Source organism: Silurus aristotelis (genome assembly GCF_946808225.1).
Source record: "Silurus aristotelis genome assembly, chromosome: 7".
In the NCBI taxonomy this organism is placed as follows: Eukaryota; Metazoa; Chordata; class Actinopteri; order Siluriformes; family Siluridae; genus Silurus; species Silurus aristotelis.
In genome coordinates, this window is record NC_139580.1 from 16533710 (window position 1) to 16561534 (window position 27825).

The 27825-nt window shown below is 39.1% G+C and overlaps 2 protein-coding genes across 4 annotated transcripts; both read left to right on the forward strand.

Annotated features, from left to right (window-relative positions):
• Positions 1-511: 511 nt before the first annotated feature.
• Positions 512-15882, forward strand: nfatc3b (nuclear factor of activated T cells 3b). Of its 2 annotated transcripts, none has more exons than XM_083547561.1 (10): positions 512-1041; positions 3611-4781; positions 5008-5170; positions 6377-6576; positions 6870-7042; positions 8247-8387; positions 8527-8582; positions 8710-8836; positions 8974-9765; positions 14944-15882. In XM_083547561.1, exons 1-10 carry the CDS (start codon positions 954-956, stop codon positions 15006-15008), a joined length of 2976 nt encoding a protein of 991 aa, XP_083403687.1. In that variant the 5' UTR covers positions 512-953; the 3' UTR covers positions 15009-15882. The 2 variants fall into 2 exon arrangements, with proteins under 2 accessions (XP_083403687.1, XP_083403686.1); XM_083547560.1 differs by having other exon boundaries at positions 520-1041; positions 8971-9765.
• A 344-nt stretch (positions 15883-16226) lies between these two features.
• amfra (autocrine motility factor receptor a) lies at positions 16227-27182 on the forward strand. 2 transcript variants are annotated; one of them, XM_083547565.1, is made up of 13 exons: positions 16227-17084; positions 17176-17268; positions 18073-18237; positions 18535-18687; positions 18781-18821; positions 18981-19113; positions 21342-21475; positions 21589-21699; positions 21906-22096; positions 22396-22499; positions 22622-22756; positions 24698-24888; positions 25040-27182. In XM_083547565.1, the coding sequence occupies exons 1-13, from the start codon at positions 16839-16841 to the stop codon at positions 25236-25238; spliced, it is 1896 nt and encodes a 631-aa protein (XP_083403691.1). In that variant the 5' UTR covers positions 16227-16838; the 3' UTR covers positions 25239-27182. The 2 variants fall into 2 exon arrangements, with proteins under 2 accessions (XP_083403691.1, XP_083403690.1); XM_083547564.1 differs by having other exon boundaries at positions 16230-17084; positions 22366-22499.
• The last annotated feature ends 643 nt before the right edge of the window (positions 27183-27825 follow it).

Consider the following 27825-nt stretch of genomic DNA (forward strand, 5'->3'; position numbering starts at 1 on the left):
ATGCAATCAGCAATGGTCCTGTGGTGGATTCTGACCTTCAAAGCATAAGAAGAATGACACACTGCTTGAGATTCACTAGTACAGGTTCAAGTTTCCCAGCTCCAAAGTGACATGATAATTAACTGAAATTAAATTGAGTAAGTTCAACGAAGGAAAGGTTTATTTGCTGCACATCACAGGTCCAGGATTGGAGTGTAGAAACCCTGTTTCAGACCCACTGAGGGTGGGAGAAAGTTCAAATTATAGTTTTATTTAGTCCTGCATTTTTCACTTCACTCTAAAAGACATGTTGGCTTAAAATACATATGTCTATCTATCTATCTATCTATCTATCTATCTATCTATCTATCTATCTATCTATCTATGGTGTATTTTCAGGCTTATGTGTTCTTCATAGTTGTTAAAGACTCATAGTATAGTAACAGTCTTGCTACTGTATTGTTTGTGTGTGAGTGTGTGAGAGAGAGTGAGTGTTATTCAGCAGGGTGTAGAGTGCGGTTTCGGACGGAGCGCGCGCGGCTGTTTGTTTCCTTCCCGAGGTTGTTGTCTGTCAGGCGTGCTGACGTCACGCGCGGAGCCCTCGCGCAGCGCCCTCACGAGTGTGTGCGCGTGTAGTAGAGAAGTTTGGCTTATACTGTGTGTGTGAGTGTGACATGCGACTGTTTGGACTATTTCAAAAGCCAGCGTGAGATCTTCGCATGTAGCTTTTAGAACTCGACCTGTAGCTCGCCAGCTCCAAACTAATAGTGGAGCAGATGTTAGCGGATTTGCCCCTGACGGGCGCTGCGGGAGAGTGTTCCGGGTTTGCGAACCGGCACCGCGTAACCCAGAGTACACTTTAGAAAAGTTGGCATCGGCCTGTTTTTAGCCATACTGCATTATGCAGATCTGATCGAGTAGATAAGAGCGCATTAAAAAAAAACGATTGTAACGCGAACGCGAGCGCAGATGCAATGACTGCTGCAAAGTACGGAGTCGAGGAGCTCGATTTCAGGCTGACTTTTGGGGAAGACAGTCAGCCGCCGGCCTCAGGCCACGCAGGTTAGTACATTAGTTCTACAACTTACAAGTCTAAATATGACTCATTACTACTACATTCACAAGATTTCTGACGGGGGGGAAACAAACGCATGCTGATGGTCGTCTCCTCCCTTCAGCAGCCGTGAAACACAGATAGGAAGAGCTGCGTTACTTACACAGTTTCACTTTAAATCATCTCAAACAGTTTCTGTGTTTAACGAGTCGTTTCAGTGGTTGGAGCAGAGCATTGAGTCTGCAGGTTCCTCCTTTCTTAACTTCCGCCACTTTATCTCTGTACAGCATGCACTTTCGGCTTGGTATTTTTGGCACACACACCACTAACTTGTTAATTAGGGATAAACTTATAATGGCTAGTTTATGAATTTAAAATATATATTTGCAATTCTGAGAAGCTCCATTGAAAAAAAAGACCACCGATACAAACAATTGAATGGGTTACTAAAATCCAGGTCTACCACTGTCATATTCACTTACAGTGGATATTCTGACCCACTGAAGGGCACACTGTATATTAGTAGTCATATATACATATTAATGTACTTCTTACATGTTTTATAACCAGCATTTGAAGGGGGAAAAAACAGCTATATATATATATAAACCTTTTCAAACTAAGTCAAACTGTGTACAGGCATATTTGCATCATATTTTCTAACAATATTGTATCACATTAAAAAGTTTATATTTATGTACTGGTGTTTTCTGAACTTGAACCCTGAACTCCCCCTAAACTATTGCTGTCTTAAAATTTAGGTTTAAAATCTGTTCGTCTGATCTTTTAACCACTTCTCCTCCTGTTATCGAGTGTCATTTCATTCAACTTGCCTTTAAAATAACATTGACATTATTTTTAATATAGATTTTTGCTTGTTGGTAAGATTTAGATTTTAAAAAATGCACCCTGATGCTGTTGGAATAGTTAAAAACACGTTTGAGGAACCTTTTATTGAGGTATCTTTTAGGCTTATAACTATATATCTACGAATAATAACTAACGATAACCGTGCACACAGCTGTAACAATGTGATAATAAATAAGTAATAAGCAAATAAATAAATAAATAAATAAATAAATACATTTCCTCAGCCTGGACATAACAAACAACTTGCTGGTTTTGACAAGCAATGGTTTAACTTATATTGGGAAAAAACGCTGATGAGTAATAATAATAATAATAATAATAATAATAATTTTATTTGATCATTAGCTCAGGTTACTTTATTTGTGGAGTTTCACAAGATCTCTCAGTGTTGGTTTCCTTCGGGTTCTCGGCTTTCACAAGCAAATTATTTACTCTAAATTGCCCTGAGTGTTAATGAGTGTGCACATGATGCCGTGTGATATTTTAATGTCGTATATACCGTGTTCCAAGGATAGGTGCCAGATGTAGAGGATAAAGCATGCATTAAAATTTAACAAATGATAGAAATAGCGAGTGATTTCAAACGGCTCAAAAAAGTTAATACAGTTACAGTCAGAAAAGTGTCAGAACACACTGCAGCTTGTGGCATATCTGGGTGTGTAGCTGCAGTCAAAGTGCTCATTCTAAACCCTCTTTACTGCAAGAAGGACCCACAATGGGCATGTGAGCATCAGTGCTAGACTGTAGAGCAATGGAAGAAGGAGGTCTAGTATAAAGAATAAACATTTCATGAGGGCCAGTGCCGGTTCCAAGCCCGGATAAATGGGGAGGGTTGCGTTAGGAAGGGCATCCAGCGTAAAACATGTGCCAAATCAAACATGCGGATCATTAATACGGATGATCCGCTGTGGCGACCTCTAATGGGAGAAGCCGAAAGAAAGAAAGATGAGGGCCAGGTGCAGTAGTTTATTGGTTGTCTTTCCTTGGACTACTTTTAGTACCATATAGACATATTGTATTTGGACAATACAACATGTCTTCATTTCTGTTATACACTTGTTGCAGCGTTACAATATTATATACTTTTTTTTTATAAAGCCCTTTTACAACATGACCACCTTCAGTCCTGTAGGGTTTAGACTAAAACCAAGTTTCGTGATTTCCCTGGTGGTGGGTCAGCCAGGTGTCTGAGCAATGACATCACACAATAAGTGGAGTTCCTCCTGCTTCTACAATTCTGCTTCAGAGCCAATCAGTCTGTTGATGACTGTATACTGACTTCTCACCTAGCATTCTGTGTTTGGTGTGTGTGTGTGTGTGTGTGTGTGTGTGTGTGTGTGTGTGTGTGTGTGTGTGTGTATGCATGTGTGAATAGTGTTATTTATAGTAAACTGCTGTTGCACTGTTGACAGCACTTAGTTTGCTCACTTGTGCATTGGCTTAATAAGAGATACTCATGACAGATCGCTGTTATCCAAGTGGCCATTAAAAGAAGGTGATCTGCTTTTTTTTTTTTGATGGATATAAAAGGATTTGGCATATATTTCTAATATTCACTTTTTTTTTTTTTACTTATTCATAACTTCTAGACTGACAAGATAGCATATCTCAGTTTGACTACATATTCTAATTAGAAGCCATAAATAGCCATAAATATAATCAATGCACTAATGCACCATTAACACACATTTTCTCTTGTTGTTGTAGATGTCGGTGCAGATAATGGGCCACCCTGCTACCTTCTTTCTACACTCCAACAGCCTGTTTTCCAGCAGCAATGTGTTACCCAGTCATCACACTCCCAAGGCCCTTTTTCCAGCAGCTATGCCACGTCTAGCTCTGGGTCCAACCCTGTGGATTCCCCAAGTCGTGTATTTGATTGCCCCAGCATCCAGATCACTGCCATCCCAGCAATGTGCCAGCAAGATTTGGGTGTCCAGCAGCACGGGGTACATTCAGAGCAAGAAGGAGCCACTGGTCCTCTAACGTCCAGAGACCAGCGATATTTACCTCTAGATGTGTCCTATAGAGACACTTCGGCATTGTGCCCAAGTCCCTGCAGTAGCTTGTCGTCTCGCAGCTGGCTCTCAGACGCCTCCTCCTGTGAGTCTTTCTCCCACGTTTATGATGATGTGGAAGCTGAGCTGAACGAAGCAGCAGCAAGTTTCAGGTTTACATCACCCCTGGTGTCACCGCAGGGCTCTCCGTTGCCCTCTCCTCTTCCCTCACCCCAGGCATCTCCACAGGTGTCACCTATGGTGTCTCCATTTGGCTCTCCAGGCTGTGGATACACTGAGGACCCTTGGGCTCGTTATCATCAACAGCAACGCCCCTACTTTCATTCACTGTCGCCCCATCATTCACCTTATCAGTCACCTCGCACTAGTGTTAACGAGGACACCTGGCTCATTGCCCGGCCACACTCATCATCCTCCTCAAAACCCTCTTCTCGTCCCACTTCACCATATGGAAAGCGCCCGTATTCCAGTGCTGATTGTATACCATGCTCATCTTCACCCCATCTCTCTCCCACTCCGAGCCCGTCTCACTCTCCACGAGGCAGTGTGACTGATGAGACCTGGTTGGGGAGTCCTTCCATGATAGCTGCCCCCTTCCAGGCCTGTGCACTTGATGTGGATATTCCCTCTAAAACCAGACGGACTTTTCAGGGTAATCAAAGTCAGGATTGTATGGCCCTGCTGGCAGGACATGGGGATTCAGTGCTTGAGGAGAATAGCCTCATGTCCCCCTCACTGGATTCAAACATAGACGTGTCACTGCCAACCCTGAAGAAAGAAGACATAGTGGAACACTACTTGTCTGTCCCTACAACCTTTACTTGGGTAAAACCTAAGCAAACACCCTCTCCTTTCTTCAGGTATGGGGCTCCTTGAATGTTATGTTCAGTCCTTTATTTTATTTGGTTTTAAAATAAAAATGATTTTTGACCTGCTAGGCCTCTGGAATGGTATTTAATTATTATACCGATGACATTTGTATATATACAGAACAATGTGTTGAAAAACAACACCGCCTCTTCCTATTTAGCTTTTACCACAATATTTATTCGTGGCTCAGCCTACTTCTCTATATATTTTTCACAGGTCCACATCTTTACCTTCCCTGGACTGTTCACTGCCCAGCCAGTATGGACAGTGTGAGCTAAAGTTGGAGGTTCAACCCAGACCCCACCACAGAGCCCACTATGAGACAGAGGGCAGTCGAGGAGCCATCAAATCAACATGTGGAAGACACCCAATTGTAAAGGTGTGACTGCTTTTGAATAGTTCTGAAAAATTTTAATCGTAGAGTTTTTAGAATAGTTTAGAACATGACTGATATAAGCTGCACCAGACATTGCCCCGACCCTCTTGTAAGTGAATAAGATGGCTTCTTCCTCTATTGGATAACACATACTAAGGTTACTACTAATTCATATTTCAGAGGTTATCTTTATTAGTCGCAATCAAACAATGTGCCAGGCACTGTAGGTAAATGCATGCAAATAGATGTAAATACTGCATAGCATGTACAGGGCATTGGTTCAGCTTTGCTGCTTTTGCTACTTAAAGGTTTCTGGTCAAACTGGTGCAAAGGAATTGGCATGAACTTGTCCAAATGGCATGTAAATACTCTCAAAATATGTCTTAATACATCAGTGGTCTGTGCTTCAGCTTATTGTGAGTTGAGATAACAGTTAACATTTACTGAAAATTATGACATTTACTAAAAAATATGAACAGTAATATTGTAGTATGAATTACTGGAGTAGAGATGTTTTGTTTTGCTGTATGCTACACTAAATGCTTTGTGACAGAGTATCGTTCACGGAAACGCTTGTTTTTTTTAGTGTTTGATATGGTTTTGTTTTGTATCCGACAAAATTTGGGTTTTATCTATGTGCTAAAATCTCTTACCGTAAAAATCGTGACATCAGCTGCATCTCTTTATTGTTAAAACTTAACTGTATGATATTTATTTACATAGTAAAGTTTCCATGACCATGTAAATGAACCTTCTGGTGTAGCCTAATTCAGCTATTTTTACTTTCCTTCCAAAAACATTTAATCTTGTGTTTGTTGATGAGTTACACTGGTTATATCCAGTGGCAAGCCATTGCCACCAGTTAAACACATGAGGAATTAGTTAAGCATTACTTTTAACATTCATTTGTAATATCAGCCTATAAGCCCATTTTTCTATAGTGTGGCCTGTCTGTGCCTGTTCACATGGTTGAGGAATTCACTATACCTGCAGTGAGTCATTAAACGGCAGGGAAATGTTTGGCTTATCTTATTCTTATATCATAACAGTTTAGCAAAACCTTATCAGCATAACATTTTATTATTCACTATAAACAGTTTTTCTTGTAGCACATATCAAATCAAAATAAAGATATAACAGTGTTTTCCATTCAGCAGTAGTTGGAAATTTGTCGTTTTAATACGGTTTTCTTTTCTGAATTTTTGACAGCTACTCGGTTACAATGAAAAACCAGTCAGCCTGCAGATGTTCATTGGGACAGCTGACGAACGTCATGTGAGACCGCATGCATTTTATCAGGTGCACAGGATAACAGGAAAAACAGTGGCCACCCCGAGCCAGGAGCTGGTGTTTGGCGGCACCAAAATCTTAGAGATTCCCCTTCTTCCTGAAAACAACATGTCTGCCAGGTGCTTGCTATAAACACTGATGAGTTACATTTAACTCTGATTTTCTAAAAAGATTTATTATATTTTACACAGTATTAAGTTTATATGGCTAGTTCTCATATGTTTTTTTTTTTTTTTTTTTTTTTTTTTTTTTTTTTTTACATAGTTTGGGATGTACAAATAGAAATAGTTCAAGACTGATTTCAGGTTTATAAGCAGAATAACTGGGCAGCTTGTGCCATTTCTAATAAGACTGTACAGTCAGGTGATTTTGTTAATGGTTTTGTGGAATACATTTGATGTTTACTTTGCAGTATTGACTGCGCTGGGATACTGAAGCTCAGAAATTCTGACATAGAGTTGCGGAAGGGGGAAACCGACATCGGGCGTAAGAACACGCGTGTGCGAGCGGTGTTCCGTGTGCACATTCCCCAGGCCAATGGAAAAGTGCTGTCACTGCAAGCCGCCTCCATTCCTATAGAGTGCTGTGAGTATATACAATTAAAGTAAACTAAGCCACTATGGCTATAGCTGCAGGTCTGACTGTAGTGCTTAGTATTGTTACTTACTGTATGTCAGAGAACACACGTAATAAGACTAATAATAAAACACCTTAAAAATCTGTTACTTAACGAATAAAAATACAGGATTTTAAAATAGTGAGTTTTGTAAGGTGACACTATATTGTACTTCATATAAGGGCTACACGATTTGTCATGTTGCGATTATTGTGGTCAATATTGAGATATGCGCTATAATAAAGGGTACCATGAGTTCGCTTGATTGAATCAAAATATCACTTGATTAAAATTTTTTATTTTTTTGTACAAAATGAAATAGCATTTGCATTGATGTAAAAAAATTTTCTCAAAGGTACAGGTGAAATTAATAAAACAATAAATACACAAAAATAAGATATTCGAAACATTTTATCCAAACAAACTGGGGCGGGGGGGGGGGTGTTTGAGGAAGAGAGAGAGAGAGAGAGAGAGAGAGAGAGAGAGAGAGAGATATGATAACGTGTATGGAGATGTGTGTGGGAAAGCGGAGGTTGCCAGGTGAAGGCGCGCCAATCCGCGAATGTGTGGATTTAGGAAGCGGCGGGACAAAAGTGAATGAAAAATAAAATAAAACGCTGTTTGTTGAACTGTCGCCTGTCGTTTTTACTTCTAACCCGGAACCAGTTAAATGAAACATAAGACTGAAATATAGCCATATAACAGAGGTAGGGTTTTTTTTTTTTTTTTTGCTACCAGTTCAGTGTCGGTCTGCTCGGCGTCCATTTTCACCTGGTCTATGCGCTGCACACCGGGATGTCACGTGACCGCACGCACGCACACGTGCACTGCCTAAACTGAGACGTTATGGTATTTTTTGTTTTCTTAGCGGCGCGGAAAATCTGCAAACGGTTCTCAGAAAGTGTTTCCACATCCGCACTTATTTATTTTATTATCGCAACATTTGCCGTCATATAATCGCTAACATTGCGATTGCGATACAATGAATCGTGCAGCACTACTTCATATTGGTTTCAGGTATTACTTTGTGTAAGGGTCAGAGTTTTCAGGACAGCGGAGTTCAGTTTCTCAGTAATAAAACAAGCTGTTTCATTTTTATCTAGATGAGCAATGATCAAACTATGATGAATCATTGCTACATAGCTGTTTTCACTTGTTAATTTTCTTTTTCAGCCCAGCGCTCAGCCCAGGAACTTCCTCAGATAGAGCAGTTCAGTCCTACTCATGACTCAGTGATGGGAGGACAGGAGATGCTGATATCTGGCCCAAACATCACACCAGAGTCAAAGGTCATCTTCTTGGAAAAAGGCCATGGTAAGTGGTATCCACAGATCTACCTGCCTAAATGTTTTATGAAACAATTCAGTGTTCTTAGAGCATGCATTTCCCATCTCGTAACAGTTTTTTTCTTCACCCAAAGCACTTTCTGATTCTAATTTTTTTTTCCCCCCAGATGGTAGAACTCAATGGGAAGTGGATGCAAAAATAGTTCATGAAAAAAGTAGAGATGTAAGTTTCTCATTTTTTGTAATATGATTATATTTGTCTATATTTTATTACAAAAGTAAAAATGTATATTAAGATCATTAATATGAAACTACAAATAAATTTTAAACATAAATATTTCCCTTCGTAGACTAGCATTGTGGTTAAGATCCCTCCATATCATAAAAGGATCTTGGGATCGTCCGTTCAGGCACAGTTTTATGTCAGCAATGGAAAAAGGAAGAGAAGCCTTATACAACGATTTACCTATGTCTCAGGTAAAATCACAATAAACATACGTATACAAGACAGAGATAAAATGCTATTTTGTAAAAAGCTGTAATTATATGTATTAGAGTTAAATGAGTTATTTTCAGATTATCTGACTTTCCTAATGTTTTGTCTTTTTAAGCAGTGCAAGTAAAGCAGGAATATGACAGTGTTGAAGATACTACAACTTCAGACCTTTCAGAGCAGTTGAGCCCTCTGGAGCAGTGGCTGTACTCTGGAGGTCCAGTCTGTGTTCCATCCTCCACTCAGCATAACTACTCTTCTATGGACTCCCCTTATCTCAGTCGACATCATCCTCTGGATGGCAGCCTCACTGAAGCATCTGGGATTCACTCAATATCACACTCGGCATCACTGGATTTCAACAAGCCTGCCGCATATCAGGGACTTCAACAAAACTTATCTTACAATGGACAGCTCGGTCTTCCCTCTGATGGTGTTCCAGTGCAAGGAGGCAGTCCATCAGCTGTTATGCCTGAGAATATGAGCTCTGTATTAGGAATTGAGTATCAAAACGCTCCTTTTCATGGTTTAAATCAAATCTCTGGTCAGAGGCATAATGAGGGCTACCATGAGGGTACACCACAGTGTGATCAAAATAGCCTCAATAACTATGAATCTCCTCCTCATTCTGAAGAGCTGGTAATGTTTTCAAAGTCTTCATCCTCTTTGGAGGTTCTTGCATCCACCACAGTCCCTTCTACCTCACACTTGAACAGAGAGGCAATTATAAACCCAAAGTCTAATTCAGCCATGTCCCCAGCTGGTACAAGTGGAACCATAAGATCTTTGGGAGAAGTAGCTACACCAAACCACTCCATGGATAGACAGAGGCTTAACATTAAACAGGAACCACAGAAGGAAAATGAGCTCAACTTGCAGTCTGTCGGGATTCAGGATATCACTCTTGATGATGGTATGCATCTGTTACTCTAGTAAGGTGCAGGTTATTTCTAAACTTTGTATTTGCTGAAATTTTACATTTTATTTGAAAATTTGGTAGACACTCTTATCCAAATTACAAAAGTATAGTTTTGTCTCCATAAAAAAAAAAAACCTTCATGCTTGTAAAAATAGGTCAGTGTTAGAATACTAATAAGCTGAAACACCTGTTATGGAGAAGTTGACTGACTAAAGGTTTCTCATTTCCAAACAAAGGAAATCTAAAAAGACAAACCAAAGAACTCAACATGGTATTGCTAGTTAGTACAGTGTCCTACATTTGAGAGTAAATCATCAAGGCTGCTTACAGCATGAACAGTAAACAAAGCAGCACCTCTTATCTTTAAAAGTGTTGTATATACAAGTATTTGCCTACAACTATATTAGCTTGTGCAACATAATTCTGAATTCCTACCTCCAAGGTAAGTCAAATGCAGCATTAGTACAGTGGGGGGGGCACAAATTCGAGGGATTTTAATTAAATTATTTCTTATTCAACATTATTGGCCTTGTCTTTATTTAAAAACAGCCGAAGTCTGTTTGAATATTCAGAGCAAGTTCTTCCTTATTATTTCAGGGTTAGCAGGTTCAGTCTCCATGCTTTGAAAATAGTGTAATGCAGAGTGGGGTTTGGTATGTGACTTCTGTTAAGCGGGATCAGTGGTGGGTGAAGTACATCATTTCTGTACTTTTTGGATACTTTTCACTCCAGAGCAGTTCAGTAGAATTTGGGTCCAGTGATGGGGCAAACCATTGCATGGTAGAAAACACTCCAGCTGACTGTTTGCTCACTTAATAACACATACTTGGACATATTCTTTAGGCCATTGTTTTGTTGTATGGTGAAGTTGGTTACAGTTAGCTGCAGTCCAGACAGTATTGCATGCTGTTGAAGTATGGAATGGTAGCAATGTTTGTTCAGTATTCCTTTCACCCAGAATAAGTCTCGAACCTTCTCAGCTCCAAAACAACCCCAACCTGTTAGGCTTCACCTCCATGTTTGACTGTGGTTGTGAGGCTGTCTGCTAACAGCTTCTCTCCTGTTCTCTGTCTTACATAAGTTCTTCTGTTAGAGGAAAAAAATATATAAATTTGACTTACTTTGTTGTATATAAACAAAAGGATCATTCATGATCATGTGTCTCAAAAAAATGGTAAAAGATTAGGTATTTCCAAACTGTTAACAGGGCACAGTCTGTATGAAAATTAAAACCAATGATCTGTGATATTATATTTTAGTAATGTGTTCAAGTAAGTGTTACATTTTTCGCACATCAGTTTTTTTTTAAGGAGAAAGTTTTTTGTTGTTATAGGCACACAGCAGAACCATAGGGTTATAATTGTGTTCCTGTGACAGGTTATTGTTTAATGCAATTTATGTATTTACTCTAAAGTAGTGAGTAATAACACATTTGTGAAATGTAGTGGAGTAAAAAGTAAGGTATTGTGTATATGAATATACTCCAAGTACAAATACTAGAAAAACAAACAATTACATTAATGAAGTAAAAATACCGCATTGGTGGGGACTGCTTTGTCTTTGGCTTTATAGTCATTTACATTTAAATTTGCTGCATTTAGCAGACGTCCTGAGTCTCCATCAATGAATAAATCTGCACTGGTACACTAGATTACAATTTAAAATACATCAGCCTACAACTCTGTTCAGATTTTTTTTTTTGAACAAAAAAAACCTTGTAAAGTGTTAGTTGAAGTGTTTCAGGAAGAGATAGGTCTTCACCCGCCCCTTGAAGATAGCCAGGGATTCCGCTGTTCAGACATCTAGGGAAAGTTCATTCCACCACTTCGGTGCTAAAACAAAGAAGAGCCTTGAGGTATACTTACCTATTACCTTGAGAGAAGGTGGAACCATTCAAGCAGTGCTAGACGATCAGGCAGTGTGGTGCAGTGTGAAGAGTGATGAGATCTCTGAGGTAAGAGGGTGCTGGTCCATTTTTGGTCTAGTAGGCAAGCATCAGTGTTTTGAATCGGATACGTGCAGGTTCCAGAAGCCAGTGGAGGCAGCACAACAGTGGAGTGGTGTGGGAGAACTTGGGCAGGTTGAACACAAGTCGCGCAGCTGCGTTTTGGATCATCTGCAGTGGACAAATATTGTTCAGAGGTAGACCTGCCAGCAAAGAGTCCAGTGGAAATGACAAGAGACTCAACTAGCACCTGAGCAGCCTGTGAGGACAGAAATTTTATAATCCATTGGATGTTGTAGAGAAGAAATTGACATGAATGAGCCACATTAGCAACATGTGAGGAGAAGGACAGTTGATTGTCCATAGTTACCCCAAGGTAAAGGAGAGGAGGGGACTAAGTACTGAGCCTTGTGGGACACCTAGTTTCTTAGTGACCGCTAAAAGAGCCGTCTCTGTGGAATGTGCTGATTGAAGCCAGACTGGTTTGGATCATGGAGGGTGTTCTCTGAGAGATAGACAGGCAGTTGGTTAAAACAGTGCATTTCAGAGATTTAGAAAGAAAGCAGAGAATTGATACCGGTCTCTAGTTGTTGATGTCCGATGGATCTAGAGCAGGTTTCCTCAAGATGATAAACCTCACTTGCTTGAAGGTATTTGGCTCATGGCCAGATGTTAAGGACCCGTTGATGATCGTGGAGATGAACGGCAGGAGGTCTTGTGAGATGGTCTGAAGTGTAGTTGAAGGGATTGGATCCAGAGGGTATGTGGTGGGATTGCAAGATTGGATGACTTGCAGTATCTTCTCTGCTATGGTTGAGAAGCTTGAAAATAAAAGGAGTAGGGAATTCCTGGGTGTGTAGTGCAGTCATTGTTTGGAAAGGAATGAAGATCCGTCAAATTTTCTCAATCTTCTTATCATAGAAGGAGGCAAAGTCTTGGATGGAGCAGGGGGGTTGAATAGTGAAAAAGCTTATGAGGATCTTGTGTAGAGGCCTCAAGCTTTTCCTTGTAGAAGGCAGTCTTAGCAGAAGTCACATTTGAAGAAAATTTGTTCAGGGGTGCACGGTAAGATGTGAGGTTTGTGTCAAGTTGCAAATTTTTTCCACTTCCTCTCTGCTGATATAAATTCTCACTGATTGCTGCGCATAACTTCTGACAGCCAGGGGGCGGGGCAAGACGTCTTCTTGGGTTTAGTGGTCAGTGGGCAGAGGAGGTGAATGGTTCAGGAAAGAGAGGAGAAGAAAGCATCAGAGTCCAAGGGTAGAGAGGAAAAGGAGTCAAGGTCAGGAAGAGGCGAAGGAGTAGAGGAAGCTACAGAGGAGGGAGAGATAGAGTGGAGGTGAGGATGGATAAGAGAGAGGTGTTGGAAATTGTTTTTAGGTAGGATAAGAAAAGTGATTGTAAAGGAAACCAGGTGATGATCAGAAATTTGAAGTGGGGTAGCAGTCATGTCTGTAGCTGGGGTAGGGCAAGTGAAAACCAGGTCCAGGACATTTTCTAACTTGTGTGTGGGAGGGCAACTGTTAAATGTTAAGGAAAAGGCATTAGGGAAAGTCAGGAGGCAAGATGACTGAAGTTTGTCAGATAGGATGCAAGAACTTTCAGAGGGGTGTTGTCAGAAGGGAAAGTCAAAGCAGCAGTGCTTTTAATCTGATGTGGGCAGCTACAGGAAGAGGAACCTCACTGTGGAGGAAATGACTAGGGTGATGTGATAGAACTTTGGGTGGTTCTTTCTGGTACTCACTCTAGTTTGATGAGATCTGTGCGGCAGGTTATTACAGCAATGATTGCTGTACTGCGACGTGTTCATACAAATTTATACTAACCCAATGTTCTCAAAGATAGACCATATGCTTGTGTTTTGTTTACTTTACGCAAAGACAGCTGCCACCCACAGTGTGTGGAAACCTGTTTGGTTTGCATCTAATTATAGACTCCAACCCAGGAGCATGGTGGTAAAGATATAGGCCTTTATGGAGTATTGCATCGAGTCACTGTGAGCTAAATATACCACAGAGCTTAATCTTCTATAGTTACCAATACACAACTGTCAGGGCACTGTAGAGATAAACATAGGTCATACAAGAAAATTTTGCTTATTCCTCTTTAGTTATTGAGTAGCATGTACCAAAATAAAGTCCTTATATATTGTCTTTGCTCATCTTCTTTCCATCTGTGACCTTGATTAAAGTTTGGCCAGTACATTTATGATTAGGTGTAATCACAATCAATCAATCAATCAATCAATCTGTTTGCTATAGTTTAATTAATACAGACATCATTCTGTAAGATACACCCTTCCTGTCCCCTTAGTGCTGTATGCAAACAGAAACATACACCCATCCACTCCACCTGGCCTTATGCCACTATGCCTTATTTTACTGTGTTAGACAGAGGAATTTTACTGAGGAAGACAGGTGTGGTCGACTGCTTGTGCCCCCTAAAGATTGAGTGCTGTTGTTCCTTATCGTAGCCCTCTTAATAGCATGTAGGCACGTGTACAACCTCGAGTGTGTGTTGTGTTTCATCATCTTTCGCTATATTTTCCAAAGTTATAGCTATGTAGATATCAATTTGTAATTCAAATGTACTTTGCTGGGGAAGATTTGTTTATATAGATACATATTCATACTTTGGATGTTTTTAACAACAAGTAAATAGTCTTTCCCCAGAACCAATGCTCAGTTTTGGCTGTGGTATAGTTGAAGACATACAGTAATGATGGCAAAGTAAGATAGCAAAGTGTTATTTTTAACTCTTGGTCTTTACACCTCGTATTCAAGTTGCAGCTGTAATATGATGCACCCAGACTCATGTTTGCCTTAGTTTACAGGAAGACATACAGAGATAACCACTGTGAGAGTGAGACTGCATAAACAACTCTACATATAAACACAGAAAATGAACAGAAAGCCTTAAGTAAATAAATACAAATAAATAAATAAACTTTAGAACTCTGGGTTCATTTTGACTGTCAGTCTTTTTCAGTTAACAGTCTGGTTCAGTCTGTACTATAAGCTTTTACAGTATACTGAAATAAACACTGAATTCACTGAAATTTTTGATTCAAACCATTACTTGCATGATATCCTGCTCAGCAAAGGATCCACTTGAAGTCACTAATTTCGTTGGCTAAAGTCATTTTTATTTTGTTTAAAATCAAATCACCACAATATCTTAATAATTGAATAATTATCGGTATGATCATGCCTTTTCTGTCTTTTCAGTGAGCGAGATCATAGTGAGAGACTTGTTCCAGAGTCCGGATCCAGCACCTGAAGGATGTTCATAGCTTGAAGTTGCCACACTGAGAAATTGGTTACTTAAACCAGAAATGCAGCAATGTAGATGCAGGAATTAAGAGTATGTACTTTGTCTGCCACTAAAGATAATAAATAAAATAAATGTGTCAATGAACATTGCTGTATACTATTATGATTGTAAGCTATGCTAGGTAATATCCTATCTTGGCAAATGTGAATGTTCTTTCTGAGACTTTTTTTTACATTAAGAACTCCTTTGCTGGCATTAATGTTTTTTGCTAAGGTGCCTTAAGTGAAAAAGATTTAACTTTTTGCTAATTGTTGACTGTGAAACATATTTTAAGATTCATCTATGCAATATGGTTTTATAAACACAATATTTTAGAATAGCTGTATAGGATCATTTGGACTGTTACACTTTCATCTGTTGTGTTAATCTTTTTTTGCTTTCTTTCTTTCTTTCTTTTTTTATTAGGCATGGCTTCATTGTGACTTAGTTGCAGAAATTACATTCATTTGTTATGCTTTGGGTAGAGAAAATAATAATTGATAGACAATTTTTAATGATTCTTTTACAAAAACAAGATTTGTATTTATGAATTTGTATGATATATTAAGGTACATGACATGCCAGTTTTGTGGAAAGATATGAAATAAAGTAATTTGTCTTTATATAATATGTACCTTTTTTTTTTTTTTTTTTTTTTTTTTTTTTTTTTTTTTAAACTGTTTCCCTCTCAATAAAAATTATTTGTATTCATCTTATTTGGCTTTGAATTCACAGGACTGTGGATATATTTATTCAACTTAAACAGGTCAAAGTTTTTATAAGTTACCTGTTTAGGAACATTAAGAACAATGTCACTAATTATTACCAGAAATAAACGAATACAATTTGGAAAATATTTTTTTTGTCGTAATCTTTTTTTTTGACGGGGTCATTTTATGTAAGATTGAAAAGGGGCGTGAAGGAGGTGGGACGTGCCTGTAACATGATTGACGGGAGATTCGTCCAAACACAAACACAAACAAGCATTGTGCAGCAGCAGGGTTTCGAGACTGGTAAAAAAAAAAAAAAAGTAAAACAAAACAATATTAAATACATTACCATGTCAATTTTACTATTAAAATATATAATATTTTATATTGTATACAATTTCCCTTCAGTTTTTGTATTTTGCTCATTAGCAGCCATATTAGCAAACGACACGCGCACAAGCACCTTGCGTAAGCACCGGAAGTAGCTTCGTGACGTTAAAGGGGGGGGGTGGTGCGGCGAAACTTAGAAACGACTGGAACAACAAAACACGATCCTACAACCTTCTGGCATGTAGTTTAACGTCTTATATTATACCCCGGATCTCATAGTGGAGTGGACGAAGGCGTAGGAGACCGCTTGGGGGTGATGTGTGATCCGCGGTTTAGTTTATAATAATCCGCTTTAGAGTGTTCAAGCGTTTGGATAGTTTGTTAGCTCGCTAGCATGACAGCTAACTGTCGATAAACGCTGCGAAAGCAGGATATTAACTCCTGTATTGGTGTTTCGGTATTTAAAAAAACTAGTATCCCACGTTTTGTTAAGCAGTGGTGTGAACCTGAAGTGATGAGACTACAGACAGACACGAATGAAACGGTGAAACCCGCCTTTAGTGTAATGTCTGTAAACCAGTCTGTCGTTTGCACGCAACGTGAGTCTTGAACCAGTCAGGTTTCAGAGTAAATCTTTCTACTCAAAACAGTTAACTGTATTAGAATTGTCTTTATTTTGTATTATTTGGCTTGAAACTATTTTTGTTAGATAAAAAGTTGCCTATCCGTGACTAATACTGTGAGTAGTTTGACCACTGGACACTGACACCATGCCTCTGGTGTTTCTGGAGAGATTTCCATGGCCCAGTTTACAGACCTACACCGCTCTTAGTGTAGTGCTGCTGGCTGGGACTTTGTTAAGTGCCTACACAACTGTGACAGAGACTGAAGCTCCAACTTCTGATGAAACTCCGAGCAGCGCCACAAACCAAATTAAAGAGGATAAAGCCTACCGTCATGGGAATGTGGCCACATCTATGCTGGTCAATCTCAGCTCAGACAGCCTGTTTGTTTGGGTTCGTGTTTTGACCCATTTTTGAACAATCCATTGGTTGTTTTTTTTGTTGAGTAGGAGAATACTGAAGGTAAACTGCATGTCTTTCACAGGTTCTGGTGAATACCGCATGCTGTGTCCTCATGCTGATTGCCAAAGTGATCCAGTGCATTGTTTTCGGTCCTCTGAGGGTCAGTGAGAAACAGGTAAGCACCGATCGCCTGGTGAGCGAGTGGGCACTTTTGAAAGGTCTTGTGTCCTCATGAAGTACTGGAACACAACTATTCTGCTCCTATTATAAATTCTTGCTGTTTGACTTATTGCAATAACAACGAACATGGATGGGTTGCACTTATTCCACATTTAACAGACTGTGATGATATTGCAGGTCTATTTATCTGTTGTTTATCATCACAGATTTGTTAGAGATGCTTTAAAATGAGGAAAACCAAGACATGCTGATGATTATGTAATGTCATTGGATGAGATTGTAAAATATGTCAGCTCTAATCCTATACAATCCAAAGAAAGATGTGCATTTTAGGTTAAGTATATACATCTAGTTAGAGAATTATTGCTCTAGATTAATTAACTTTAAACTAGCATTGAAGATGTATATGAAACCTAATGCGATCGATGGTAGACAAAAGAGAATCTTGACCACGGTTGCTAATCTTTTTTTTTTTAAATAACTGTTTTTTTAAAACCTATATATTTGATTCTTAAAATGTGCCATATTATGAGTTTTTCTCTTCTCAACCTCCCAAAATTGGCTATGTGACTGTAGCCAATTAAATTAATTTTCATTCTGAAATCTTACCTGTACCACTTGTCCATGTGGTAGAACCTGCATACTATTTACATTTGATCACCACCATACTCGTACTATTAAATGTTTCTGCTTTCACTTTGTGAAATAACTTTTACTACAGGCAGGTTTGAAACCTTCTATCAACCCTTATTCACAAATAACCCCCTGTGCATTTATGTATATACTTTTTTTTTGGCAGCACTTGAAGGATAAGTTCTGGAACTTCATCTTCTATAAATTCATCTTCATATTTGGCGTACTGAACGTGCAAAGCGTGGAAGAATTGGTGCTGTGGTGTTTGTGGTTCGCCGTTCTAATTTTCGTTCATCTTATGGTCCAGCTCTGTAAAGATCGCTTTGAATATGTGAGTAGTTGTGGAACCTTCAGTCAAAATTTTTCAAGTTCTTGAAGACCCCCAACAAGAAGCATCCCTCTGATGTGGTAGAGGGAATGCAGGGGAATGCAAAAAGTTTGTGTGCAATCTCACAAGTGAAATTGTTATGCACTTTATTTGTGCAAAAAGAACTAAGTGTACAACACATTTATAGTTTTTTCAAGCCTGTGCCATTATTCAGGTTTTCTTAAATAAAGTTATAATGAAGTCAACACAAACATTCCCATATCTCTCTTACACTGTTCTCATTTACCCGTTGTTTTGTAGTTGTCCTTTTCTCCGACGACCCCCATGAGCAGTCATGTGCGAGTGCTGTCTCTTCTGGTGTCTATGCTGCTGTGCTGTGGAGGTCTAGCTGTGCTTTGTGGCCTTGTTGGGCATTTCCATAGCATGCATACTGTTGCCTTTATGGCTGCTGAGGCAAGACGCTTTCAATTTCTGTATTTCTTTAAATAAGTTGTAAATTCATCCCTTTAGATGCTATATATAATTTTTGTCCCCCTCTTCCCTTAGTGTTTACTTGTTACAGTGCGCACTGGACATGTTCTTACAAGGTAAGCGTTTTGCCTGTCTTTAGTATCCAGTACAAGCATACCATCTACACTGTGTCATTTGTAGGCTGTGAAACTGGAGCTCTGGAGCTCTTTAGCGCTCTCAGGTTTCTGTGCATGCAGGGAAATACAGCACTGTGGCCTTGCTTTTGGTTTTTGTAGGTACTCGATTCACTTGTGGGACCTGAACCATGAAGGCACATGGGAGAGCAAAGGCACCTATGTCTACTATACTGACTTCATTATGGAGCTCACTCTTCTCTGCCTGGACTTGATGCATCACATCCACATGCTGGTGAGCTTTTTAACAGTTTTAAAATATTATTATATATATTTTTAAGTATTTCATTTAATCTAATACTCTGAGACATCTTTTATAAACCATGTTCAACATCAGGAAGGGGCAAATCATGAATTAGTGAAGTGGGAGGTGGTAGCTTAGTGGTTAAAGCTGTGGACATCTGATTGGAAGGTAGCACCAACAAGCTGCCACTGCTGGGTCTCTGAGTAAGACCCCTGACCTCTTAACTACTCAGCTGTAGAAAGTAAAATAATTGTCAATGCCTTTGCATCAGGGTATCTGCCAGGAGCCATAAATGTAAATAAAGCAATTAGGGCACAGAAGTTAGTTTTTTTTTTTCCCCAGTCCCATGTTTTAGTTGCCTGGTAATGTAACTGACAGAACTGAAGAGTGGAACCTAATGTAACATTAGCTGGTTAGCTTAGTGTATGAATCCAGGCTGAAGGAAATGAACAGGTTTATGATTGCGTAGCATATTGTGTTTACATCTTCACCCTAGAATCTTCAAATCATTAACCAAAATTTTGTAATGTCTTCTCAAACGCAAAAGATTTTCTCTCAACACATTTAATCACAAACTGACGGCATTTTACAGGTGACTATACCAGAACTTTGTACAATGGTTTGTTTAGAGTTTTTTTTTTTCTTCCTCTCAGTGTTTCACTGTTTCTATTTCATACGCACTCATGATTCTTTAAAGAGCATCTGTTATTAGTGCACACAAGTTTAAAACTAGTAAAATTATTCTGCCATCAACCAGATCAGATCTCGGCCAGTATGTCAAAGCCAACATGGTTTAATGGAGCAGTTAGCGCTATAGTTACAAAGTTGTTGCATCACACTATCATAGAATTAAAACAACAAAAATGTTTGTTTTTAAATGAGAGATTTTTGTTAGAGCTCAGCAAAATCGTTACCTCGTGATGCATGTCACAATTCTGTCGTGTTTCCGTTTTAGTTTCACTTTATATTGTGACTTTTCACAAGGTGACTTTACATTGCTTACAATGTGATAACAGGGCTCCAGACAAAAATCAATTAAGGAGCCATTGGCTCCTATGAGGTAAAAACGCAGGCACCAAATTATATTTTTAAGTGCCACACAAAAAGAGTTGAAAAAATGTAAACCACTTTCAGTCGTTCTGTCGTGTGTGTACATCTGCTATCTTTTTACAGCATGGCCTGGGAACTGAAGCGATCATATAGGCGGTGTCGAATTTTATTTTCAGCTCTTTCCATTCTTTTTCTGCGCACAGTCGCAGGCACGAGACCCTGCAAGCGCTAACGGTGTTTTCTGTAGCGCTCTTCGCGATTGTGATCATGAGCATTTTTATGCTTTTGGCGATCGGGTTTTTTTCATTGTATTTTTTTTTATTGTCTAACTTTAAATGATCTGTTTCGGTAATGAAATCAGTTTCCCCACAATTTCTCTGCTCGTTTTAGAGCAAACGTCGCAAAACGTTTTCTGCGTCTCGTGATCATACCTCAGCCATGAAATCTCTTGAATTCAAGAAGTTTTTCAAATGTCTTTTGGCACTTTTAATGATGTTTTCACTGACTGACGTAGAAAGATGGTCCTCAGTGTCTCTGCCGTTCTCCCTTTCTCCAACGCTGGCACAACTGGAGCCTGTTTAACTAACAGGCGTGTCATCAGCAGTGTTGGACAGAGATGGAGACTGTTTGAAAAAGTCGGATATTTTTAGTTTCAACATGTTTATTTCTGATGCAGAAAGATGTTTTGCTTTAAGTGTCCGGTTATTTTGGGCGCTTTAACTCCGTGCGTCTCTATTACATCAACAAATTATGCGATAGGCCCTTCCTCACAGAACACGCACATAAAAGGTCATAACCTAAGATTGTTCGGCCATAACATGCATTTTATGGTCGCAGGTGGCGATCCAGGCAAAAATATTACTTGCAATTCATTATTTTTGGTCGCCAAATTAATTATTATTTATATCATAAGCAAAACCTAAATCTAAGATTTGCCCTTTCATAAATTTTTCTTACGAAGTTATTATATGTATCACAACAAGGGAAAGTTTCATACAAACAAACATTTACAGACAGTAATATGATACAAACAATCCAAGAGCACAACTAACAATTTTTATACAATCTATAAACTGGAAAGGCAGAGTGGTGAATACAGTTTATTTGTGATTTATACCAGTTGTTTTTAAAGCTTTACTTGATCAGTTGAAATCACCTTCTCCTCTTAGCTCTTTGGAAATATCTGGCTGTCAATGGCCAGCCTGGTGATCTTTATGCAGCTTCGCTACCTGTTCCATGAGGTGCAGAGGAGAATCCGTCGCCACAAGAACTACTTACGCGTCATTGATAATATGGAGTCCAGGTTAGGAAGCCATTTTTTTTTGTTTGTTTTTAAAGCTTTAATTTTGTTTGTTCTGTGTCTAGGTTCAGTTTGGGATCTAAAGTGTTTGCTTTTCTGCTGTTTGTCATTGGCAGATTTGCAGTAGCGACCCCAGATGAGCTTCTTGCCAATAATGATGACTGTGCAATCTGCTGGGACTCAATGACCTCAGCAAGGAAGCTGCCCTGTGGACACCTTTTTCATAGGTAAGCCTTGTACAGCTCTGCGAGAGGTGCATTAATCTGTTATGGAGACTTATAAAAAAGCAATGTGTGTGTGTGTGTGTGTGTATTTATTTATTTATTTATTTTATATATTATTGATGCTAATTTAAATATTCAAATATATTGAAATATTAAAATTATTAATTATACTTTTATCATGTATAACTCTGTGTATGTTTTACATGCAGTTCATGTCTCCGCTCATGGCTAGAGCAAGACACCTCCTGTCCAACATGCCGCATGTCACTAAACATTAACGAGGGCATGAGCGAGAGGGGGGAGGGGCAGAGGGCACCAGTCGATGGCAACATGGCTGCAGGGCCTGGAAATGATGTCAGACCTCACCTTAACCATCACAACCACTTCTTTCACTTTGATGGTATAAGCTGTTTTTACATTACCATAATGTTTAATGGCTTTACTAGTTCTGATATATATGTATTAATTAAAACCACTCGGGTGTATTATGTCTGGTTGATGTGTTTTTTTTGATTGTCAATTTAACAATATTTTAAAGATATTCTAATATCACATTAACTTTTCTTATTTAATTAAAGCCATTTAATGTCTTTCTGTTTGAGATTTATAATCAGATTTTGTGATACTGGCTTAATTTGATTATACATTTTTTTTATATCCCATAATTAGTTGCACTCCTAATGTCACCACTTCTGTTAGGCTCACGAATTGCTAGCTGGCTCCCAAGTTTCTCTGTAGAAGTTATGCATACAACAAGCATCCTGGGCATCGCACAAGTCAACAACTCGCAACTCAATGCCATGGTGAGAACATTTTTGCATTAATGAATTCTTCAAGCTGTGCTGCCATCTTTAGAGTATCATCTATAGAATGGTAAATATTTGGTATCCTGTGTCTCAAAGAGTGTTCTACCTGAATGTTTTAGGCTCATCAGATACAGGAGATGTTCCCCCAGGTTCCTTACCATCTGGTGCTGCAAGATTTGCAACTCACTCGCTCTGTGGAGGTCACAACGGACAATATCTTGGAGGGCAGGATCCAGGTGCCTTTTCCTGCTCAGGTAAAGTTTACATTCCCACAGCAGCATTTTTTTAAAGAGATTTTGCCTTTTAATCTAAAACCCTAAAATGAGTTTTACTAAAATAAACATTGTATATGGAGAATTAACATTAGTGGTAGTCCCCTACTTATGATTGAGATGCGTTACACCATTGTAACATGAAACAATTGTCGAGACATGGCCTAGCCTACCGAGGAGTTGTGATCAGTATGGGGTAGTATACTGTAATTTGTTAATAATTTAACAAATGACAATATGTAAAAAAATAAAATTCAGTACAGTAATGTATGAACTTTACATTATACAGTGGGGGTAAATAATTGTTGGATATCCTGCTGATTTAGGAAATTTACCCTTACAAAAAATGAACAGTCTAGATTTTTGTTATGGTAGGTTTATTTTAAGAGGGAGACCGAATATAAAAAGTAAAAAAATCAGGAAAAAATACATTAAAGAAAGCTTATAAATTATTTGGTATTGATCGAGTAAAAAAAAAAAAAAAAAAGGATTTCATCCTGTACCAACCAGCAAGAATTCTGACTCCCTCATACCCAAATTAGTCCTGTCCCTTTAGTACTCCTAATATCAACTTGTGTGTACAAAAGACACCAGTCACAGAATCAACCTCTTCCATTCAAACCTCTCCACCACCATGGGCAAGACCATAGAGCTGTCAAAAGGACATCAGGGACAAGATTGTAGACTTGCACAAGGCTGGAATAGGCTACAAGGCAACAATCTGATGGTCTTGTAGCCCATTCCAGCCTTGTGCAAGTCTACAATCTTGTCCTTTTGACAGCTCTATGGTCTTGCCCATGGTGGTGGAGAGGTTTGAATGGAAGAGGTTGATTCTGTACCTGGTGTCATCCTTACCTCCAGGAGAGGTTTGAATGGTAGGGGTTGATTCTGTGACTGGTGTCTTTGATACACATAACAAGTTGATATGAGTTCTTTGTTTAAGGAACAGGACTAAGTTGTGTGTGGGGTGGTCAGAATTCTTGCTGGTTGGTAGGGGTTTAAATACTTATTTAACTTGATCAAATGGAGGGGGAGTGGTGGCTCCAGCGGTTAAGGCGCTGGGTTGCCGATTGGAAGGTCGGGGGTTCAAGCCCCAGTATCGCCAAGCTGCCACTCTTGGGCCCTTTAGCAAGGCCCTTAACCCTCTATGCTCCAGGGGACCCAGTCGAAGGCGGGGGCCTTGACAGCCCGATCCCTGGACACGGAGAAGTGTCTGGGGAATCTGCTTAGACTGCTGCCCCCGCGACCCGAATTACGGATAAGCGGGAGAAGATGATGAACTTGATCAAATAGAAATAATTTTATATATTTCTTTCTGGATTGTTTCCTCTGTTAAAATACAGCTACCATAACAATTCTAGACTGTTTATTTCTTTGTAAAAGTTTGCATTCACAAAATCAGCAGGGCATCAAATAATTTATTCCCCCACCGTATATGTATGTGACGGCATGTGCATGGACGATAGCAGGGTGCGAGCGTGTGGAAGAGCGCCGGTTCATGAGTGGAAGGTGGAGCCTTCAAACATGTCTCTGTCAATAGAATCATTTTCTAATGCACAAAAAAAACTTCTGTAAATAAAGTCTTATAATGTTTGCCTTTGTGTTAAAATGCTTTAGAAGATTAAACATGATTGCTATAGTTGCGGTAGCTCCTCCCAAAGTCAGACACTCCTCCCAAGCTAGACGCTAATTCAGTGTTTTTGTAAAGGTGCAGTCTTGTACAACTTACTATTTTAGCTGAGCCTGTCTGCATAGAGGAATGTAATTTTTCCACAAAGAATATTTTTTGGTGAGCCAAGACCCAGCATAAAATTTGTTTCACTATAATGTTAAATTGATGTACCTGCAAGATTTAGGGTAAATGAGGCAGTTCAATCTAAAGGCTGTGTATCTAAATTTGTGTATCTTAATCACTTTTCCCAGCCCCTGGAACGAGCACCGGTTCAGATGGTCCCAACCCCGGAGGAGCCTGCGGGAGCTAGCGGGGGTTCAGATTCCACCACTGCAGAGACAGACGACCTTGAAATACGTGGCAGCCGCTTCTCAAAATCTGCAGATGAGAGACAAAGGATGTTGCACCAGAGGAAAGAAGAGCTGCTGCAGAGAGCACGCAGGTCTGCTAATACTCATTGCTGTTTTTTTTTTTTTTTTTTCTTGCCATCTCTAGTAAGATTGTTAATTGTAGTGTTTTTTTATTCCACTGTAGCAGTTGATTGATATTGTACATTCTATGACCTAATTTGTCTGTGGGTTTTTTTCATTCAGGCGCTATCTGAAAAGCAGTGTAGAAGAAGCTTTCACCACTTCTGGTGCTGCGTTTGAGGACGAGGAAGACGAGGGGGATAATGATTATTTCACATCCTCTTTCGAGGACTCCCGTTCAGACCCTGTGACATTGCGTCGCAGGATGCTGGCAGCTGCAGCTGAGAGACGTATGCATGGGCATGGGAACACACCTATCTGAGGGGTAACCCATTGGGTTCCGCCACATCTTCATCTTTCCATGGCTGTCTCTGTGATGAAAGGGGAAAGTAGCTCCTGGTCATGTTCATCTCAAATAAAGCCAAATCATGCATGACACTCACCTGTGCCATGATCCAGCCATGGCCAATAGTAGCAGACCAACTGGTTTCATAGGTTTCAGTGTTCACTTTGTTTTAAGACTTGTCTGCCATGCACTTTTCATATGACGCACCCTCTTGGCTGTGTCTATGGAAATAAAGGCTATGCATGTGTCGTTTATACCTTTTTGGAAATGTTAAGTTCCTAATCTGTTTCAACAACAATGGGTTCACCAGTTGAGTTGAGGAAAGAGTTATGAATCTGATGCCTGGAAGGTCCTCAGTTTTGTTAGTATCAAAAATAGGCTGTATCTCAAATATCACATGGCCTGAGCATTGTTTAGTTCAGTTCTTTCAGGATTATAACAATGCAAGTGTTACTTTGCATTTGATTTATGTTGGGAAGGTTGCATTGGGCCCTTCCCTGTTGTGATTTTTAGATTTGGAGCTTTAGGATGTCTAGTTTTGGGGCTTTTACCTCGACACAAGCTAACCTTAAGAACTTCGTTAAGCATAAGATGAAGGAAAAAATCACAATAGATGGCATTGATTGAGATTTTTCAGGTTCAAATTAAAGGTCTTGAAACAGCTCTTTTCTAAAATCTAGAGAATTGCTAACATATTTAAGACAAGTTAACATCTCAAGTTCATGCATCATGCTACAGATATGTGTATCAGTTTGCAGTGATTAGAGCAGCACCAGATAATTTCAATGCCAGTGGTTTGATGCAAGTTCACATTTAGGTCCGGTTAAGTCAGGTTTCTTTAGGAGTTGTTAATTATATAAAATAAAGCTTTCCTGGAGGGGGGGTTAAAAGGTTTAATCACATTGTATAATGTTTGTCTAATCATTTCTTGTCAAGTTCCTGTTTTGGTATTTGCATTTGGTTGTGTTACATCAACAATTCATAGTTCTGTAAACAACTGATAGAGTGAAATGTTACATCACATGCTATTGCTGTTTAAAGGTACGAGGGGTGGGGGGTTGGGAAGGCCAGATTTAATGAGGTTAATGGGAGACGTGCATTAAAAATAAGAGGATGTTTGTTTTATTTGGTATTCTGCTTATAGTTTGGAGGGTCTGACAATTTTCCACTTCAGCATAAGTGACAAAACCTGTCAGCTTTTGTTGAATTATTTTTTACTAATTTAGTAATATTTTTCTGAATGCAGCAAGGAAGAAAGCTCTATTTTGCATAATGTAATGAATCACTACACTAATAAAAAATATTTTTTAATAAGATGAATGTGTTCAGGCTGATAAAGTACAACTAGTGTAAATGTTGGATTCCTTTAGATTTCCAGCAGTAAATGTAGTGATCCTTATAGTGTTTCCTGTTTCCCAGATAGCTACCATTTAATACTCCTTAGTTTCACTGTCTGTTTCTTTGCAACCTATGCATGAAATCATTTACTTGTGAAGCATAGATCATATCTTGCCTAACAAAGTATTTCCAAAGAAGCCACAAGTCGCTTTTTACCCAAGGCTGGAGATTGTGATTGTGATTTAATTTTTTTCTGTTGATAAAGCTCAGACCACAGGTCAGATTTGGAGCTCCACACTATGCTTTTAAAGCTGCACCTTCAGTATTTCTCTAACTGGGAAAATTGTAATTATCTGAACTTTAGTATCTTTACAGAATTATTCAGATGTCATTGCCATTAACATGTAATTTACTTCTTACTGGTCTTCTATACTAAATCTGATTGAACACGGTGAATGATTTTCTATTGAATTTTTTGTTGTGCCTCAATTTACCAGTGAATCGGTTCATCTGTATATAATTTTGTAACGAAGACTGTATATGTTAAATGACTGTATAAAATTAAATTCAGAATTAATGAAAGTTATTGTACTGTCACTGTTAAGTCGTCGGTTGTCCTCTGCTTTGACCTGTCAATAAGCTTTTCATGTATGTAAAATATTATTCAATACTGAGCCAACAGAAAGCGTCAAAGTTGTATGCACCCGCTTTGCTTGTTTTTTATATTGTGTACGCGAAAATTAACATTCAAACTATTTAAGTTGAACTGTACATATTTAAGAGCTAGATGTTTGTCACACATTTGTTGCAGTGTTAGCATGCAGGAGAAACAGTGCACTGTGTTGTGTGTACTGATTATGACCACTAGAGGGCGTTAAATGTCTGGAGATTGCAGGCGTTTTCAGCAGCCGAACACTGCAGTGAAGTGTGTAAGCTGGTGTAACAGGGATCAGTGCGGATCACACACTTTACACTGCTCACATCTGCCACCCAAAGAAAGGCTAACCTTGGCCAATTCCCAAATGACTTTCTTACATAGTGCGAAGAGGACACGAAGCAGTGGCTTTTACACGATATGCAGTGTCATGTATGTCCAGTAGGGTGACATTTGAGATTTCTATATGTGTAGTCTGTAGGCTACAGATCCCAGGACCATTAGTGTTTGTAAAAATAATAGGGCAGACCTAAATGTCTTCTGAAGTAAGAATTGAGCAAACGTACACAA